Raw genomic sequence first — 18,255 nt, forward strand, 5'->3', positions numbered from 1 at the left:
TAGCCTTAACTCCTCAGCTACAAAAGCAAATTCTGTACATATTTATGTGACCAACATGTGTTACAGACAGATACGATCACGACTGATGAGAGGAAGACAGAAAAGGACTGTTATGGTTCTTTTAAGATTATAACCCTAACCATAAAATGTAATTCCACACTGAACATCATTCTAAGGCATTGTTTTGTGTTTTGTTCAGGTGGCTGCTGGTCGCGAGTGGTACATTCACACCATATACACAGTCCGCTCCAAAGAAAATGCCAACAGAGGCATTGGAAAGCGCAGCCTGGAGTACCACTCCTTGATTTCCACAAGCAACGAACTCGGTTTGACCCCATTAAACGGCAAAGGCCATCGCTCCAGAAGGTCGGCTGGCAATGAAGTCCCAGAGGTCGCCGAGGATATTGGAGTGGACAATAACCGCGGTACCAATATAATGCACATCGCCTTGGACCGCACCAAGCGGCGGGCAGCGGGGGTGAATGAAGTGTACGCAGATGGGCTTGAACCCAGCGAGCTGAACGCAGAGGAGGGAGAGGATGGGCTGGTGACTGTGGTGGGGGCACTGGTGGGGATGCTGCTGACTGTCCTCGTCATCATCATCCTCATACTGGTGCTGAGATCCAGACAGAACGGAGAGAAGGAAGGAGGAAGGGAAGGGATGAGGGAGGTGGTGAAAGGATCAATCAGTACGGAGCCCATGTTGGTGGTGAGGATGCAAGACTGCCACAACAGCTCAGAGGTCTGAGTCATTGATTGTGCAGATGGACAGATGGACAAAGGGATGAAGAGTATGAGGGGTTTTTATAAAATTTTGGATTTTTTTTAAACTGGTATTAAATTACTTTCATAACACCAAAAATCTGAGGTTGATACTATGGGGGTGGGTTGATGTGTGTGCGTACGCGAGTATGTATATGTGTGTGCGAGCAAGGGAGGGTTACATTTCTGCTGAAACAAATAAGCACCCTGATCACTGCAAAAAAAAAAAAAAAAAAAAAAAAAAGAAGAGGAAAGAAAAAAGAAAACAGCATCAGAGTACCACATCATGTCTTCACCCAACGTTCCAACTTGTGCTGCTAGTAACATGGTTTTTCACTTCTCTCCCACAGTTTTTTTCACGGTTGGCTTTATGGTGTTAAAGTGCCTCGGGCAGCTATATCCCTTAAGGACAGTCCCAGATGCTAAGAGCACTTTTCTCATAAAGCCAGTGTCACGCAGGCCAAGTCAGAGATTAAGCGGTGCACCTTGGGTAAAGGAGACTAGATGATGTCAGTGTGTACACTTAGAGGAAGAGTTTTTAAAATTTCAGTCATTACTGACAGTACCCCCCATATTAGTCAAAACTGCTTTTGAAATTCATAGGATTACCAAACACATCACCATCTGAGCTTTCTCCCAAATTATTGATGTTAACAAACCCATCTTTTTACAGCTTGAAAAGCATAAAATGGCCATCAAAACTCTCCCCAAACAGCTCATACAGCATAATCCAAGTGTTTTGTTGCCAAATGTTTGCACTGTGGGTCCAAAAGTGCCACATTTACCCCAATGTCTCCTATATTTTCCTCAATGAGGATTATTGTAGCGTGGACCGGGTGGATCGTCCATCCTACAGGACGGACCACTGTTGAGGAAAAAATACATGACAAAGAAACACTTTTGTACTCACAGTGCTATCACTTGTTTACAAAACACCTACACTATGGTACAAAAAATGTGTGCACACTGTATGGGAAAACTGATGGGTCACTTTCTCTTTATTCAGAACCATAAAAAGATTTCCTCATTAATTTATGTAATTTGGGCCTCAGATGGGATTCCAGGGGCAAACTCTGAGTGTGTTTGGTGGATCTACAAACCTCACTGGAATTTCAGCTACCATGGGATTGAGCGGATAGTGACTTTCTCTAACTCCCAAACTTCTCCCCAGAGTATCTCGCCGGGATAATCAGTATATTTACATTTACACAATTTGTATTCCAGAGCAGAGTCAGTGCCGCTCCTTGTTTGTAATCTGTGAACAGGATGTGCACAACTCCTCTAGGCCTGCAGCACAGGAGGTGAACACCGCTGCTCTCCGACTTTTTGTGTTCACTGCTCAGCCACCCACTGCGTCTATGGTCCTTTATATTGTTTACAGAGTGATGAGGAATGTCTTCTTAGGAGTTGCTGGATTTTATTGAGAGTTTCTGTTGCTGCTGGGTTGGGTTCAGACTGTTTTTCTACTATTATTTGTATTCGTAGTAAACTTAGTATTTACTCCATCACATGTTTACAGCTCATCACTGCTTCTGCTACCAAACATTTTACTGCTGTACGTCCATGCATTAATGTTACTCCACTGTGTTTGTGTATCTTACTGTCATATTTATTCAAAATACCATGGGTATCATAATCTATGAAATTAACACTGGATAGGTTATGTGTCAAGACACTCATCTCAGGAGCTCTTTCCTTTATGGATTATGGACTGTGATGTAACACAATCTTACTGTTGTTTACCTTAGAAAATCTCAACCGAGCCACTTTCCACTCGTGTGTGTGACTGCTAATAACTGTGGTGCTGTGAACATCCCTATCCATATTCAACAGTGTCACTCCCATTTTTCCAACATCATGTTTCTGTAAGCTATATTTGTCACTTGTACAATGGGGTTTTGAGTGCTCTAACTCAACTTTTTGATTAAATGATGCAAACAAAACAGCTGCTTATAGACCAATATGCCACCACTAAAATATGTTGAGACATTTGTTGTGAAACTCCTGTCTCCTGTTGATGTCACCGGTGAAATGGCCTATCTTGTTTTCATGTGTTGCTAAAACTTCTGTCTTCTGCTCTTGATATATATATATAACATGCTGAGATCAGTGTTCCTAAATATTTGTCTTATTCTGGTGTTGTCAGTCATCACTGTATAAACTATTTCCAAAAAAAATGTGATGAACATGAGCCAGATATCAGCGAAGTTGTGGATCAGTGAGGGACGTAGAGAAGGGTCTCTACAACCCCATAGTCTGCCTGATGATTTGATTTGTGATGAAATTGGAAATATCATGACTTCTGACATCAAATGCACTTTTTCAGTCCTGTCCCTCACATGCCAATCAAAGCTATGCAATGTAATCTATACCCCCACCCCCACCCCTCCACACACACACACACACACACACACACACACAGCCATTTATCCCCATGTATGTTGCGAATTCAGCACAAAGAATCAAACTTGATATTCACTTTGTGTCTTTTTATGAATGGGTTTTTATGTATACATATTTAAGAATAAATATTGTTGCTTACTGGTAGGTTGTGGTTGTTTTTAGTGGCGTTTTCATGCATATCATTCAAACTGCACATACCTACAAATTATAAATGTAAATTCAGAGGCTGCAGCAAAAGATGTGTGATTGACAAACCACACTCAGCTGGTGAGGATGACTGCAGGGAAAGCGTGCAGTGTGTGTGTGTGTGTGTGGGAGAGAGAGAGAGAGAGAGAGAGAGAGAGAGAGAGAGAGAGACGACGCTCGAATTTGATTGGTCTAGGCGAGGATGACGCACCACAATGTTGCCTGTTGCCTACTTCCGCCCTCTTCCTGTTCCTCCTGTGTTGTGTTGTTGGTAAACATGGCTACCGCGGGAGCTGGAGAAGACCTGAGGAAAGAGCTGACATGTGCAATCTGTTTAGACTTCTTCAAAGATCCCGTCATACTGAAATGCGGACACAATTTCTGCCGGTTCTGCATCTGCATGCACTGGGATGAAAATGGCGGAGAGTACAACGGTTACCAGTGCCCTCAGTGCCGAACGGTTTGTGCCTTCTAGCTAGTCCGGGCCAACGGCTCTCACTAGCCGCTAACTACCAGCTGGTCGTGTCTTGTTGAATTACTGTTTTTTCCACCGTACTCGTCACCGTTTGTCTGTATCAAATATGGGATTTTAGTGTCACAATATTTCCCGACGAATTTCGACCGACCGCGTGGTTTGTCGGACGACAGCAAAGCGAAAAACTTGGGTTTGCTCTTGTTAGTTCACGCTGCGTTTTGCTCGGTAGCTCGTTAGCTAGCGGTTTACTGTTAGCTCATTTGGAGACAATAGCTAACCATCCTTGAAGGATTAGGACAGCGTAAACCACAACGCATTTTGGCGTCTTGTTCAAGTCCTCTGTTTTTTTTTTTTTCCTTTTTCTTTTTCTTTTGTTCCCCCTCTTCAGGTGTTCAATAAGAAAAGTTTCACCAAGAACTACCTGGTGCAAAACCTGGTGGCCAAACTGGACGACCTGGAGTGTTTGGGGTCGCGTCCGGCTCCGTCTAAGCCTGTTAAAGTAGATGGCAAATGTGAACATCACGGAGAGGAGCTGAAGCTGTACTGCCAGACGGATAGCAGGCCTATTTGTGTGGTCTGCAGGGAATCCAGAGCACACAGGTAGCGCCTCTTTCACTTGGAGAAATTGTAGCCCAGTGTTGCTTTGTTGTGCCTCATTCATTTATTCTAGTGTGGAAAAGGTAACCACACATATTTGTTGCACAGTCACCAATCTGAAAAGGGGCAGATCATATTGTCAGACTGTTTTGTTTGTAGTATTTTTTATTATATATACACATACATGTGCATAAATTCAGTTTTACTTGACATGCACACCCATGCCACACCAAATTGTTTGAGGGAAGTACGCCTGCCCAAGGACTTTGGCACCCCAAACACAGGATGAGAGTGCTCTGTTTAAGTCCAAATGCGTTTGTCCTTGCATTAAATGTTGTCATTCTGATCATAATAGATATACTATGGTGCCCCCCCCCCCCCCCCCCCCCCCCCCCCCCCCCCCCCAAGTTCCATTTGTTTAGTCTACATCCTATCAGCCTGTGTTGAGCAGGTTGAAAGATTTTGTTGTGACTTAACATACTTAACACTTACTATATTTATACACTCCATGAATTCTTACACTTTACACACTCTCATCCCAGCCAACACACAGTTAGTGAGCACACAGCTGGCTAGGAGGCACTGCTGTGGCTTGTCAGTCACCCACAAGTGACAACATGCTAGGGGACAACATGTCACTTGGCACGTATTTCGTGTGAGTTTTAGTCAGCTAGGCAGAATGTTGCAGACTGTCCTCCTCTCAGCAAGCCATGGCTGAAACATGATAACATTAGCCTGTGTGACTGTAAACCATTAAGACTTTGTTTGCTTTTCATTCATGCATCTTTGCTATTGATTTGTTATACATTTTTCTGAGCTAACCACTCTTTACATTTCACATTTATGGTTTGGTAAGTTTAGCCTTAAGATGAGGAAATAACCTTTTGATCTACAAACCACTGTCTGTATGATTTGTAATGTTTGATCAGCTACTCATATTTTCACCAGCATTTTATTTTATTTTTTTTAAATGATTGTAAAGGCGAAATATGTTGCATGGTTTGACATCCAGCCAACTGTGCATCTTCCCTTGTTTGTCATGGCACCACTCCTTTTTTGCCTTGTCATGTCTTCCTTCACTTGTTACAGCATACCATTTCTCTTATTATCTGTGTCTACTGGCCTCTCAACTCCAACAATGTGTCACTATATTTTGCTTCCAGTTTGACAGTCTTACCAAAGTTAAGTGTCAGCAAGATAAACTGACATAGTGGGCGATGAGGCTGCCCTATTTAAAAAATTTTAAGTTATATTGAGTGATTTGGGAAACGATTGGAAGCTTTGGGAAAGGTTTGCCAGCTGGTGATTTGTTTATTTTTTGGTGGTAGAGCTCTCCTCATTTGAATTAACTGGCCTAGCTTGTTAGAATTCAGGGGAGAAGCCACCAAGGGAGAATCTACCTGGTTTGGCCACCATGTGTAGGGCAAAAACAAAAGCACAATTATGTACTCATCCTCCCTCAACGCACACCCACACTGGTGACACACTTGTGCACTTTTATGGGTACACTTAATCACTTAGTATTCCATTAGACATTCCCCACTTTTTGTGACTCATAATTTTTACACAGCTCTTGAATTATAAGGAGCAGGTTTATGGTATACCCAAAGGTTTCTCTACAGACGGCTCAAATGTTTTTCTTTGGTTAGATGGGATATATTGCTCTGTAACCACTACTGATGTGCACATTGGCTCTGACGTCATTTGAATCAGTGTGCAGTGCACACATAAATCCGCCACCCACCACCCATCCAGATGAATTCTTTACTCAGATTTAGAGACCTGCATCTGCATACTAGTGTTTGACAAAAAATGAAACTTAAAATATGTTGACATTTTACGGAATGTAATTAATTCATTAATGATGTGTTAATTTCACCCATCCACTACTAATCAGAATGTAAATTTTTATGACCTGGCCGATGCCCATGGATTTAACTGCAATCCGCGCAGCACTAGTAACCACTGACTGGTCATTTGATTTATGTTTTCAGACACCATGAGGTAGCACCAGTGCCAGAGGTTGTAAATGACATGAAGGTAAGGTCCTGTGAGGATACATTGTGCTTTGTGCACTAGTCTCCTATATGTGAGTATCTCCAGCACACAGGCCTTTAGGCAGTCACTGCATATCTTATTCTCTACTAAATTTGAAGCCATAGCCTTTTGCTTGTTAGATAAGATTATACATTATGTACTGTTTTCTGATGTTCATGTGTCTTCATATATGTTTCTTCCTCAGATGGAGCTGAAACTACGGCTGATGGAGCTCAACTGGCGAAAGTCTCAATGTATGAAGGTGATAACAGCGGATGAGCGGACCAAAAATGAAGTTAGGGTATGTACTGAACCTCTAAACATATTGTCTTTGTTGGCTATGATACATGATAAAGATAACCATCATCATATATTTCTGTATGGTCTGTACGTTTACTTTTAAATTACATTTAGTAGCTTAGAGTTCATACCTGTTTTCCTTCTAATTTTCAGTTGTTTTGCCTGAAACTGATTATTCACTGCATGCATCAGCCTTGTCACAGACCTGAACATCTTGTGCATCAAGGCCAGGACATGAGGATATTGTGAAACTTAGTTGTGTCTTTCAGTTGTTCTTTCAGCCCCTCCTCAGCCTTCTTCTGACTTGATATGCATGCTATAATCACCTTTTTCAGAGAGCTGTGCTGATTAGCCTGCATGTAAAGTACACAGTGGAAATTAATATTAAATGTCGACATATATTTTTAAAATACACGTCTTTATTTTGGGTCAAAGAATAGCTCAATTAGGCTTTACACGATCAGGATTTTCGGGGCCAATCACCGATTACTGAGTTTAAATAAACCAATCACCAATCCAATCACATGAGGGAGCAATATGTCTATTTAAATAACTTGTTTATTTACTGTATATACTTATGTACCATTTACTGAGTATCAACAAAAGTATTCTCAAGCATTTTTGCCAATGTTTAACAATCTTTGCCATGCCCCAAACTGACAGAGGTACTGTAGTGTTGCACAGATGGCAAATAGCTTGAGTTTTATCTGTCTCAGACACTTTGAAGAAGTCCCTGATCAGATCGGTGGAAAGCCTAAATTCAATTATACCTTATTAGATATATTGATATTCTGAAGAGAGGTTATGGTTTAGTGTTGTCACGGCACTTCTCGTCACAATCAAGCTGTTAGAAACATTGCAGATTTTACTTCAGATAGAATGTGAAGAAAGAAAAAACTGAACAGTTTTTGTTGCTTAGAAATGTTCAGAAATCAGAGAGCAATATTTCAGTATCATATTTTATTGATATATCATTGCAAATGTGGAATTCCTGCTACATTGTTCACAGTGACAAATAATTACTTAAAGCTTTTTTAGTGTAGGTAGTCAGCCAAAATAAGCTTGGATATAACATCATAGAGAAATATATTTTTTTGCAGATTTGTCTGTCTTTATAAAGTGATGGAGATAGGCGACACAAGTTGAGTCATGCCAAAAAATAATAGGGCTCTGGCTTAGCAGTCTTATTTCCTGTTTAGTCTACCTTGTCAGAAAAGACAAGCATATTGAGTTTGTACTTAAGATGTGTGAATATGGGCTGTATGTTCTATACTGTGCTGAGGCAGTAACATATTATCTATTAATTATTTAATTTGCTCCTCTGGACATCAATGGGAAGTGCTCTGTATTTGATCATTGTGTTTAACAGGGGTGATTTTCGAAAATAATCAAATAATTGATGCAACTGTCATCTTCTCTGCCATCTTTCCTTGTTGTAACTGGCTCCTAGTAGTAATGTAAGAGCTTGTGCTCTCATGTGAGTTTGGCACGTTCAGTTCATCCCACTTCACACAGAGTATTTGTCACAGCACTGTGACATGGGCTAGATAGTTGCTACTGTACAGATGGGAGAAGCATGCAAAGACCACTGCAGTCGTCAAAGTTGTGTGTGTGTCTGCATGTGGAACCTCTCAAAGATGGTGGGGGCCCACACACAGATCAACAGTCAGTGGTTATCTTTCTCTGGTTATCATCAGGCAGATCAGTCTGATGTAATTGAGCCAAAGCTTCCCATCAGCTTTGTGGAAGGAGGTTTCAGGGGCATGTTTTTTGTTTGAAAAATATTCACATAGTTCCATGTGTTTAGTTCCTCAGTTATTTAAATGCACATCCCTAGTATTCAAAACACATCTTGGAACTTAGTCCAAATCAGCTGGTTGTGTGATATCACCTCACTGTACTGTTAACCTGACTTGATGAACTGTCTGTGGTAGTCATCTTTTGTAATTTTTCTCACCTTCACTCAGTTGCAAGTCACTTGAAACTTCCCTGGAGAAATGTAAACACTGAGGCAGTTATAGTGTTTGCAAGACTGTAAGTTGATGACATAAGAGACTTCTACTTTGTTACTTTTGTCATCTAAATAAAAGTTGCTTCTAAATGTTTAGAGGTGTTACCTTGTTAAGCTTTATAGAAAACACGTTAAAATAAACATCCTCCACTAAACGGCCTAGTAGGGTTAAGAGGGTTTGTCACCACTGCCAGTTTAGACTTTGGAAGAAGCAGAAAGTTTGTTTTAAGCACTGTCCATACAGTTGAGATTTTTCAGCATCACAAGTGTCAGTGTGGAAACATTATGAAAATTGGTGAAAACAAAACAACAGTGAACATAAGTGCTTTGTCTGCCAGGCTGAAAATGACAACTCCAGGTTTTTATTCATTTTAATATTATGTATTTTTTTGTACATATTGTTTGACATTGTTCTTGATCAAGTCCTTCATGTACTGATGGAGTATCTTCTGTGATGCAGATGAAGAAGCAGAGCCTGAAGGAGAAAATTGAGGGGGATGTTGGTGCCATGGTCCAGTTCTTGCTTGATGAGAGAGACTCCCTGCTGGAGAGCCTGGATGCTGAGGAAGTGGCCACCATGGCCGTCATAGACGACAACCTGAAGATTGTGGAGACAGAGGCAGCAGCTGTGGACAAAGCTATAGCTGATATCCACAATCACATCAGTGGGAAAACTAGCTTTGAGGTCAGTCACCACCAGTGTGATCCAAAATACATACTAGTGTACATAACATGCCTCAGTTTTGTTATTTAACAATATTCTAAGTACAAAATTGAAGCCTGACTTGTAACTTCCAAAGCCATCTGAGAACAGAGCAAAGTGTTAAAATGTGTTGCTGCTCATATTACTTAAAAAATGTATTGTCACTGGTTGTGTAACTTGTGACAGTGTTGGAAGTGACAAGTAAAACCACCAAAGCCAGTGCTTAAAGACAGTACATTGTTGTTTGACCACATGTCCTCACAGTACACCATGAAGTGAATTCAAGTATAATTAACATCTGTGTTTTTGTTCTTCCAACAGAGTCTTGCTGAGACTTACAACGAGTAAGTGGCTATATGTTACTACTGGACTAAAATATAGAATTCACTCATTTCCACAGCTAAATTAATCAGATTTTGTTGCTGTGACATGCTGCTAAATGCAGTATGTCACAGCAACATAAAAGCTGACTTGTCAGGCAAAATCAGGAAGCACAGCCAAATTTTTGTAGTCAAACTGTTTACTCATTTGCTGCAGAGTTATGTCATTGGGTGGATCATTTAGTTGTTTGCTGTGAGTGTAAGACCCCTCAAAATGTTAATCTGTAATATTCTCATTTGAGCTACACTTGTTTGTGATCATGTTTGCATCATCCCTTTGTCTTTTTTCTTTCACAGATCCGTCCACTGCAAGCCTTTCACATCTCTCGAGCCAGTTAATTGTCCATCTGACTGGACAGACTTCTCAGGGCCCTTCCAGCTTATCATGTGGAAGAAGATGATGCATGTGCTGCATACCAGTCAGTTCACTGTATACACAGAAGCATTTAAACACATGATTTTAAGTTGTCACGACCCTATCTACCGGTGTAAGGTATGTGCATGTCTTTTTAAAATCATGCTTCTCTCTTTCCAGTGCCTCAGAACCTCACCTTGGACCCGGACACCGCCCACCCAAACCTGGTAATCACAGACTTTGACACTAAAGTGGAGGAGGGCCGTGTGCGTAGCCACGAGCCAGACCTGCCAGGCCGTTTCACCCGGTTCTGCGGTGTCCTGGCCACCGCCCAGTACGCCAGCGGCCAGCACTACTGGGAGGTCGATGTGAAGGATAAAGGGGTGTGGTACCTGGGAGTCACCACAGAGTACAGCAACAGGAAGGGCTTCGTCAGCCTCACTCCCTCTGCGGGATACTGGAGCCTGTGTCTGCAGGACCGGCTCTATGCCAACGGGGAGGACGGGCGCATCCCTGTCGCTGACTACTGGAACTCGCCCCGGGTCGGGGTTTACCTTGACTATGACAACGGACGTCTCAGTTTCTATGATGCCGTCACCATGAAGAAGCTGTACATGTTTGACACCTGCTTTGTTGAGCCTGTCTATCCTTTCTTTAGCCCAGGGAAGAACGACCCAGGGAGCAGGCTGCAGATATGCCACTATTATTGAGAAGGATGCCATACATGCTTATATGTGGTTGTCTAAGAAAGGCTCACCAGTGAAAACTGCTACCACTGTTTCCACTTTTGCTGCCAGCAGAGTTTTGTTACATAGTCCAGGCAGCAGTTGCAGTATGATTTTACCTTTTTGAACATAGGCATTCAAGCAGTTGGCTTTTGGTTGGGCTGATGTAGAATATTTGGCCAAGAATTAAGGGTTACACAGAGTAATAATAACCAAGTTTGGTTGTAATGAAGAGTTTAATCTCTCGTTTTTTTGGACCTGAAATTTTAAAATCTGGTTTTTCAACCTAGACACACACTGTAGGCCTAATCCCCCTGATGACTGTGGCTGGGGATCGAAAAGGAACTTTGCTGTCGGTATCACTGTGTCTGCATGGGTGCAGATGGAGCACAAACAGCTTCTGTCACAATACCAACCACAATGCCCTACTACTGTACACTAACTCGGATGGCTAATTTGTTGAAAAACGGTGCCAGTGTTGTTTTGGTGATTGACAGCTTTGAAAGGACAAATGACTAGCTGCTGACAAACAAGGTTTCCTTAAAGCCAGAACTCAACTTTTCTACACTGATAAATGCTGTCGGTGCTGACGGTTGTCGGAATCAGTCAACTTTAATTGGTAAACATCCTGGGTCTTCAGCTCTCACACAGTGATTGGACTTCCAGTAACCAATGGCTGAAGTTGCTTGCAGTATGGACATTGTTTGCTGTCTGTACAGATGTGTATATGAATAGCCTCTTTTAAATCATTATTTCATGTATTTTTTTTTTAATTGTCTTGTACATTGTAGATGTGTTTTGATCTGTGCTGTTTGCGAATGCCTCTGTATATTGGTCTAATAAGTCACCTTCAGCGACTTATTTTTTTGAGTACTGAAAGTACTGTCATGTCACTTTGTCTGCCATTTGTCAGATATCTTGAGAATCTGATTGAAACTTTGAGCATATATAGCGCAGATCAATGAATTCTCAGATTATATAACATCTTAAAACTATATTAACATGTTTGGAGTTTGAAGTTTTAAGGCCCTGGTAAACAACTGTTAGGGTTTAACAGCTGAGAGCCTGGACGACTGCACAGAGGTCTCCCCTCAAAATAAGAAGATGATGAAATCCTGGCTAGGCGTTTTATTACATATTAATGTTTATTTGCAAATTGTTTTTATCATTTTCCTTTTAAAATTCTAAGTAATTTTGTTAAAGGTTACTTTTTTTTTTAGTTTTTTGCTTGCTGTTGTTTTGTTTTTGCAAGATGCGCGTTACAATTACAAGTCCATCAGCCATGCCCGGTGCTTCTTGATGTTTTAAAACCGGGTTCAGTGTGAAGTTTTATTTTTATTATGATTATTTTTTAAATTCTATACAGTCTGTTTTTGAATATACATAAACATGTTATTTACAGTTATTATACTATTGTTATTTTTTTTTTCCCATTTTGATTCTAACCAGAATTTGAATTTTTATTTCACTCATGTCTGTGCAGTTTTACACAGTGCAGCTCACAAGTGCAATACTTGCTCTCCTAAAGTGTTAAACAGAGAGTTTCTTCAAAAGGATCCCATTCAGGAGCAAACCACTCGAGAGCATGACTAGTGAAGATAGTTGAGAATGGCCATGCAGTCAGTCTCAAATCACGACCATTGCAGTTTTCTGAGTGGCATCCGTTTATTTTGAGGACTGTAAGCTACTAAAAACGGTAGCTATGTAAATCCCTGCACTCTCTGACTTTGAGTCTTTGATAATAAATGTTTCACCTCAGATGATGTGCTTGATTTCACATTTGTACACCCTGCTCATCGATTGGTTTCTCTGATGTTTTCTTTTGTCAGTTTTCGGTCTGTCTTGCCCAGTGTCTCAACAAACCTTAACCATTATAGCAGCTCAGTACAAGACTCTCCCCTTGTGTCCCTTTCACCTGCTTTCCCTGTGCTTAAAATGTTACTCTGACTGGTTGACAAGGACATGGAAAGGGGAAAAAATGGTGTCTTTTTTTCCATCAAAGCTTAGTTATTCCATATACTTCTCCCAACATATACACTTATTTATTTATTTTTTTTTAAGATAACCAATGCACAGTATGAGTGTAGACCTGCACAAGGGAGATCACTCCCATTGCATAAATGTAGTCACTACCATAATCCACCAAAATACCAAGCTTCACATAATTTGACTACTGTCTTAATTTTGGATAGGTTTGTATTCAAAACCCATGACAATATTAAATATGGAATTTTCATTGTACACAGCACAATTTGAATATTGTCATTTGGGAGTGATTATTTGAAATGCCACATGACTGTTTGGTTGCTGTATTGGTTTTGTCCTCTTCAAACATGCTCATTAGCCAGGGTGGCTGTTAAAGACAGAACTATACCAGTGGTTTCAAATAGGCACCTTGTTAGTAATATTCATAGAAATTCAATGAAATGAATTATTCAATTGGAATCAAATCATTCCATTTCTATGGTAATATTATGCTGCCATGGATGTAATTTATTCAGGGCACGTTCTTATGTTTGTCACTGATTAATCGCCTTAAATAAATGCTGTGAGAAGAAACATTTCTCTGAGGTGTAGGGTTGCTGAGACTCTCTGAACCTCGCTGTGGTCTCCAGAAAGACACTTGCGGTATTTTTCTGCGTCTTTCAGCAGCAGGAGATGAACTTGTTCCACCCTTTCCTACTCAAAATCACAGTTTAGTAGGTTCAGTGGGTGTTATAAGGTTTTAGTTTGGCCCTGCCCCAAATAAGTGAGCCAGAATCTGCTCCACTGTTGAATGTGAACTTTTTCCTTTACTCGTTCCTGTTAAAGTGTGGGCGTCTTGCTGCGTCCAGCTGAACTAAAACTAAAGCTTTCACTGAGACTTCTGTGTGTGGGATCGAACCTGCTGTTGTTGAAGCAGACTTTCAGGACTGTTGGAGGGTCCACATTGTGCTCAGGGCAGGAAGGGTCCCAAGCTGTAATAACCAGGTTTGCCCTCAAGGTGACCCGTTCACTCAGTTTGCACTGTTTTCAGCTTTCACTTAAATTAGCAGCACTGCACTGCAACATCTTCATATTAAAAAAAGCCACTTAGTCTCATATTCACTCTTTAAGTGAACCTTTTCTTATTAAATCAAAACAGAAATAATCCACCAGTGGTATGAAACAAACTCACTTCCAATGCAACTTGCAATTTTTCAAGAATAATAGTGGGTTGATCTGCTGTATTCAGTTTCAACATATTTATACTTGTTTCCAGAAAAATACCTTTACACAAGTGACACTGCATTGGAGACAAGTGGGATTGTCTCATCCTACTAGCAGATTTATTTCATTTATTTGGAGAAAAACAAGATTTTAACAGTGAATTTGAGACTAAATGACTTGCTAAAATTGCATTTTTTGCAGCTCTCAGACACACAACTGTTGCTCCCTGTTGTCTCAGCCTCTTCTCCACCTCTAATCCGGTCAGCTGTCCTGGGAAGAAGAGCTTTAGAAAACAGTTTGGCCGTGTCAGTCCGGGTTCCTCCAGAATCCCCTCTCTCCCTCAGGCGTCTCTGAATCTCCTCCTGCTGCTGTGGTGTAGTGACTCAGAGGATGATGGGAAGCCTTGGCTGGTGGATTTGTGCGTGGTGCGGACAGCCTTGATGATGCCGTGTAGGGTGAGCGCTGGGAGAGCTGTGAATTTCATGGCCAGCAGCTCCTTCACCTAGTAACGGGCGATGCTGATAGTAGCTCCCTCTCCCAAACAAATTCCTCAGCTTTTATCTTATCAAGCCTTGACATTTTAATATCCAATTTCCTTCTGTACACTTTGCCTTAAAAGGTAAATTCTGAATGTCAATGGCATCTCGACCAGACTGTTTTAACAAGCCGCATCACCAGGAGCCCGGTGCAGCAGACTGAAGAGGACAGCTTGGTAACCATGGCAACCCCTTGGCTCTTCGTCATCAGGGGAAACAGTAAATTCAGCATTATCATAAATGAAGGACAATCACCGTGACTGCTACAGTGACCTTGTGCCACATCGTGTGAAGCAGTGTCATTGTCAGAGAAAATATGACTCATGAGCAGCAAAAAAACATAATAAATGAATTAATTAATGAATTAAAGAGTAGTTAAAGCCATACAAAGAAAGCCATGTGGACGATAAGTCATATTGTCATTCTTTAATATTTACAATCATACCTTTGCCATGATTACATAAATGTAGTGATTACTTCTTGTAAGTCTGACCTCATGTAAGATACGGCACACAACATGGTGGATACATTATTTCCTTTATATGTGCTTCCTTTACTCCACACATACATGAGTAAGTCAGTGACCAGTCACAGGTGAGGGATGGACCGACATAAAAGTAAAACCAGAATGACACAGTTGGAACTGGTGGGAGTAAACGTTATGGAGGAGGGGTGTAAACAAATGTGACATTACAGACTTCTCCTACAGAACGGGAGACAGACATCATTTATGCAAAGAAACGATGTGAGTTACCGGTCCACTATCAGGGGCAGAGAGCTGATTCGTAAAACACAGAGGAAAAACTTTCCGTGTCACTGCTCGTTCGCTGGTGTTGTGTTCCTGCAGGAGCCACAGAGAAAACCTTCAGCACACTCAACTACCAAACATATGAGTACAAATACTGGAAAAATCCATGATAAAGGTGCTTGTCAGCTACAACAAGAACAATATGATTGTAATATACAGTACACTTTCAGATTATGATAAATGATAACTATACACAGAGGCATATATTACTCTTGCAAACTATATAACTCTTATAATCTTTGTGTTTTTGTGCAATGTTCAACGACGACTTACAACGATACATTTTGGCAGAGGGGAGAAGTTACTGCTTGTCTTAGTGTGAGCTCGATGGGAGGAGGCAAAAGAGAACAGTGTCGAGTGCTACAAGTTACAAGGCCTATGTACAAACGTTTGGCAAAGAGAGGAGACAGTTCAAATGCACCGATTAGAAAAATAATTTGTAGAAGAAATTATGTAGAAATGAAAATCAAAAATAAATTAAGTCCTTTGAAAAAATAAAAATACAGCAAACAATGTGTATACAACTTTGTGCTATTGATGTTTTTGCGAGTCGTACAGTTGGCTACTACTTGGCACGACCTCCTACTGTATCGGTACTCCAGTGTTAAAATCCTCGATTAATTGCTGAAACAACAACGATAATAATAATAATAATAATAATAATAATAATAATAATAATAATAATGATAAGTATATAGTGAAATAACATGGACACCAAATCCATATATACACTTAAATATGCATATGTACAACTACATACAGTTGTAGATATGAATACACAAAAGTGCAAGTAATAACGGGGTCAGAGCCAAGATGTTTTATTTAAATCATAACAGAGGGAATTTGGATTTGATGATGACGTGTTCAAAACCCATCCAAACAGCATGGACCGTCGTGCGAATACTGTTGTGCTTCTTGATGCTCATCTTTGGGTATTCAAAAAAAAAAAAAAAAAAAAAAAAAAGGATAAAAGGATAAAGCCTTTATTCCCAACCTCGCCGAGGGCAGCTCACTTTACGATTGATTGGGATGAGGAGGAAATTCAGCAAGATGAAACGAATCTATATTTATGCGTGGGGGTCTTGGCTGGGCGATAAGGTGCAGGATGAGGACAAGCAAATAATTCCTTTTCAAACAACACATTCCTGTCTGCGTGTGCTCTGCTGTGTGTAATGAGGAGACATGGTAAGGCAGTGGTACACAGGGTCATTTCCTGGGGCAACAGTGTTCAAGGAGGGTGCTGATCACCATTGTTTCTTGAATAACATAACATCTTCTCACCGGGAAACAACGACCAGATTTGCCTGTTGCTAGGAGTCCTGCCCAGTAAGCTGCAGAGTGTATCACCACCTTCAAACTGGCAATGATGCTCTGGCCAGCCATAGAGCTGAAATGTCCCACTGTGGAAATAAAGTTCCCATTCATTTTTTCCATAGAAAGTTGGATTATCCACTCTGACATCTTGACAGTCTGGGGCTGACACAGCATGACCCATCAGAATGTGAAAATAACTCTCTATATATATTCCTAAGTGTCCCCTGTGAAATACTACACTACCCACAAACTTTAGCAAGTTCCCACCAATCAGAGAGGCTGCTGTCACCATAGAAACGCTACCCATGCCAGAGTTGCTGCCAGTAGCCAGACTTGTGTGAAACTGCTGCTGCTCCACTATGATTTTGTTGTCAGACATGTTGTTGTTTTATTATAGATGAGGGGAAAGAAAATCATTGCAAATCAACACTCACTACTATATTGTTACACTTTACTGGCATCTGCATTAGTATTACTGCTGAAATTAAGAGAAAGGGAATTCATGACATTACTTGCAATGATGTATGGGGTGAGTAGTTCATTCCCTCTTAAAAATGGTATTTACACAGTGTTTTACTGTTATTTTTTTTTATTTATTTATTTATTTTTTTTGTTCTTGAATCCACTGCTATATGCACACAATTCATCTTGTAGTTGACTGACTCAGTTAAAAGCTTAAAACTCCTCATTATCGGGAGTTTTCTGAAGAGATTAAGGAGGAAATGAATGGGAAATTTGCTTCTGGAAGTGGGGCGGGCACGTTTCGGCTCTATGTTCCCTAGTGGTGTATGATGTTGACCTGTATAGTGAGGAGCTGTCTTGTAGCTGCCCCCCCCCCGTCAGGTTACTGCAGGTAGCGGTAAACCTTGAAGCAGTGGTTGCCAGAGTCGGCCACAGCCACGTGTCCATCGGAGGTGAGGGCGAGGCCCTGTGGCCCGTACAGCGGGTCTGCTGACGTGTTGATATAGGACAGGAAGGAGCCGGTGCTGTCAAACACCTGAAAGACAAAAACATAAAGGTTAAAGTTTGCACTGTCATGTTGTGTGAAGAAAACACTTAAAGGTACAATACACCCAAAATGTAAAAAAGGCATTCTCCCACTCATGAATTCATACTCACTGGGGGCAATGAGTATGAATATAAATGTATATAAATAATGTTTGTCTGTCTTTTGGCAGAAAATAATTCCCAACAAAAGCCTCCAAGGGCTGTGGACTATGTCAGGTATCCATGTCATTTTTAGGTAGATTTGTTGCTATAGAGTTTTTCACATGTAGATGTTTGGCGGTTTGAGCGTCACAAAAAGAGCCCCATTCTACTGTGATGCTGGGAGACAAGGAAATGCTGAAAATAAAACTCATGCACAATTAACTGTCATCTGAAGGTCCCTTACATTTAATTACAGCTCAAGGAAACTGCACTGATACATACTGGCAAAAATATAGCATTCAAGTCAGTATGTTCATCCCAGAGT

The 18,255-nt window shown here is 40.9% G+C and overlaps 3 protein-coding genes across 6 annotated transcripts in view; 2 read left to right on the top strand and 1 right to left on the bottom strand.

Moving 5' to 3' along the window:
• frem2a (FRAS1 related extracellular matrix 2a) overlaps positions 1-3,257 on the top strand; it is a 67,138-nt gene extending 63,881 nt beyond the window's left edge. For both annotated transcript variants that reach the window (XM_030069665.1, XM_030069663.1), the window contains exon 24: positions 200-3,257. In XM_030069665.1, coding sequence (XP_029925525.1) covers positions 200-748 — 549 coding nt within the window. In that variant the 3' untranslated portion in view covers positions 749-3,257. The remainder of the gene's footprint in view (positions 1-199) is intronic.
• A 328-nt stretch (positions 3,258-3,585) lies between these two features.
• trim47 (tripartite motif containing 47) lies at positions 3,586-12,691 on the top strand. The gene is made up of 8 exons (XM_030068911.1): positions 3,586-3,811; positions 4,215-4,426; positions 6,418-6,463; positions 6,666-6,761; positions 9,232-9,456; positions 9,796-9,818; positions 10,152-10,273; positions 10,390-12,691. The coding sequence occupies exons 1-8, from the start codon at positions 3,629-3,631 to the stop codon at positions 10,917-10,919; spliced, it is 1,437 nt and encodes a 478-aa protein (XP_029924771.1). The 5' UTR covers positions 3,586-3,628; the 3' UTR covers positions 10,920-12,691.
• A 2,379-nt stretch (positions 12,692-15,070) lies between these two features.
• Positions 15,071-18,255, bottom strand: part of trim3b (tripartite motif containing 3b) — a 43,069-nt gene continuing 39,884 nt past the window's right edge. For all 3 annotated transcript variants that reach the window (XM_030068909.1, XM_030068910.1, XM_030068907.1), the window contains one exon: positions 15,071-17,778. In XM_030068909.1, coding sequence (XP_029924769.1) covers positions 17,626-17,778 — 153 coding nt within the window. In that variant the 3' untranslated portion in view covers positions 15,071-17,625. The remainder of the gene's footprint in view (positions 17,779-18,255) is intronic.

This window comes from Myripristis murdjan, chromosome 14, assembly GCF_902150065.1.
Source record: "Myripristis murdjan chromosome 14, fMyrMur1.1, whole genome shotgun sequence".
NCBI classification, from domain to species: Eukaryota; Metazoa; Chordata; class Actinopteri; order Holocentriformes; family Holocentridae; genus Myripristis; species Myripristis murdjan.

Bases quoted from the DNA above. Each gene is read 5' to 3' on its own strand.
- trim47 (XM_030068911.1), top strand. From the start codon at position 3,629: ATGGCTACCGCGGGAGCTGGAGAAGACCTGAGGAAAGAGCTGACATGT. The intron at 4,427-6,417 runs GTAGCGCCTCTT...TTATGTTTTCAG, and splicing joins AGGGAATCCAGAGCACACAG to ACACCATGAGGTAGCACCAG. The intron at 10,274-10,389 runs GTCAGTTCACTG...CTCTCTTTCCAG, and splicing joins GATGCATGTGCTGCATACCA to TGCCTCAGAACCTCACCTTG.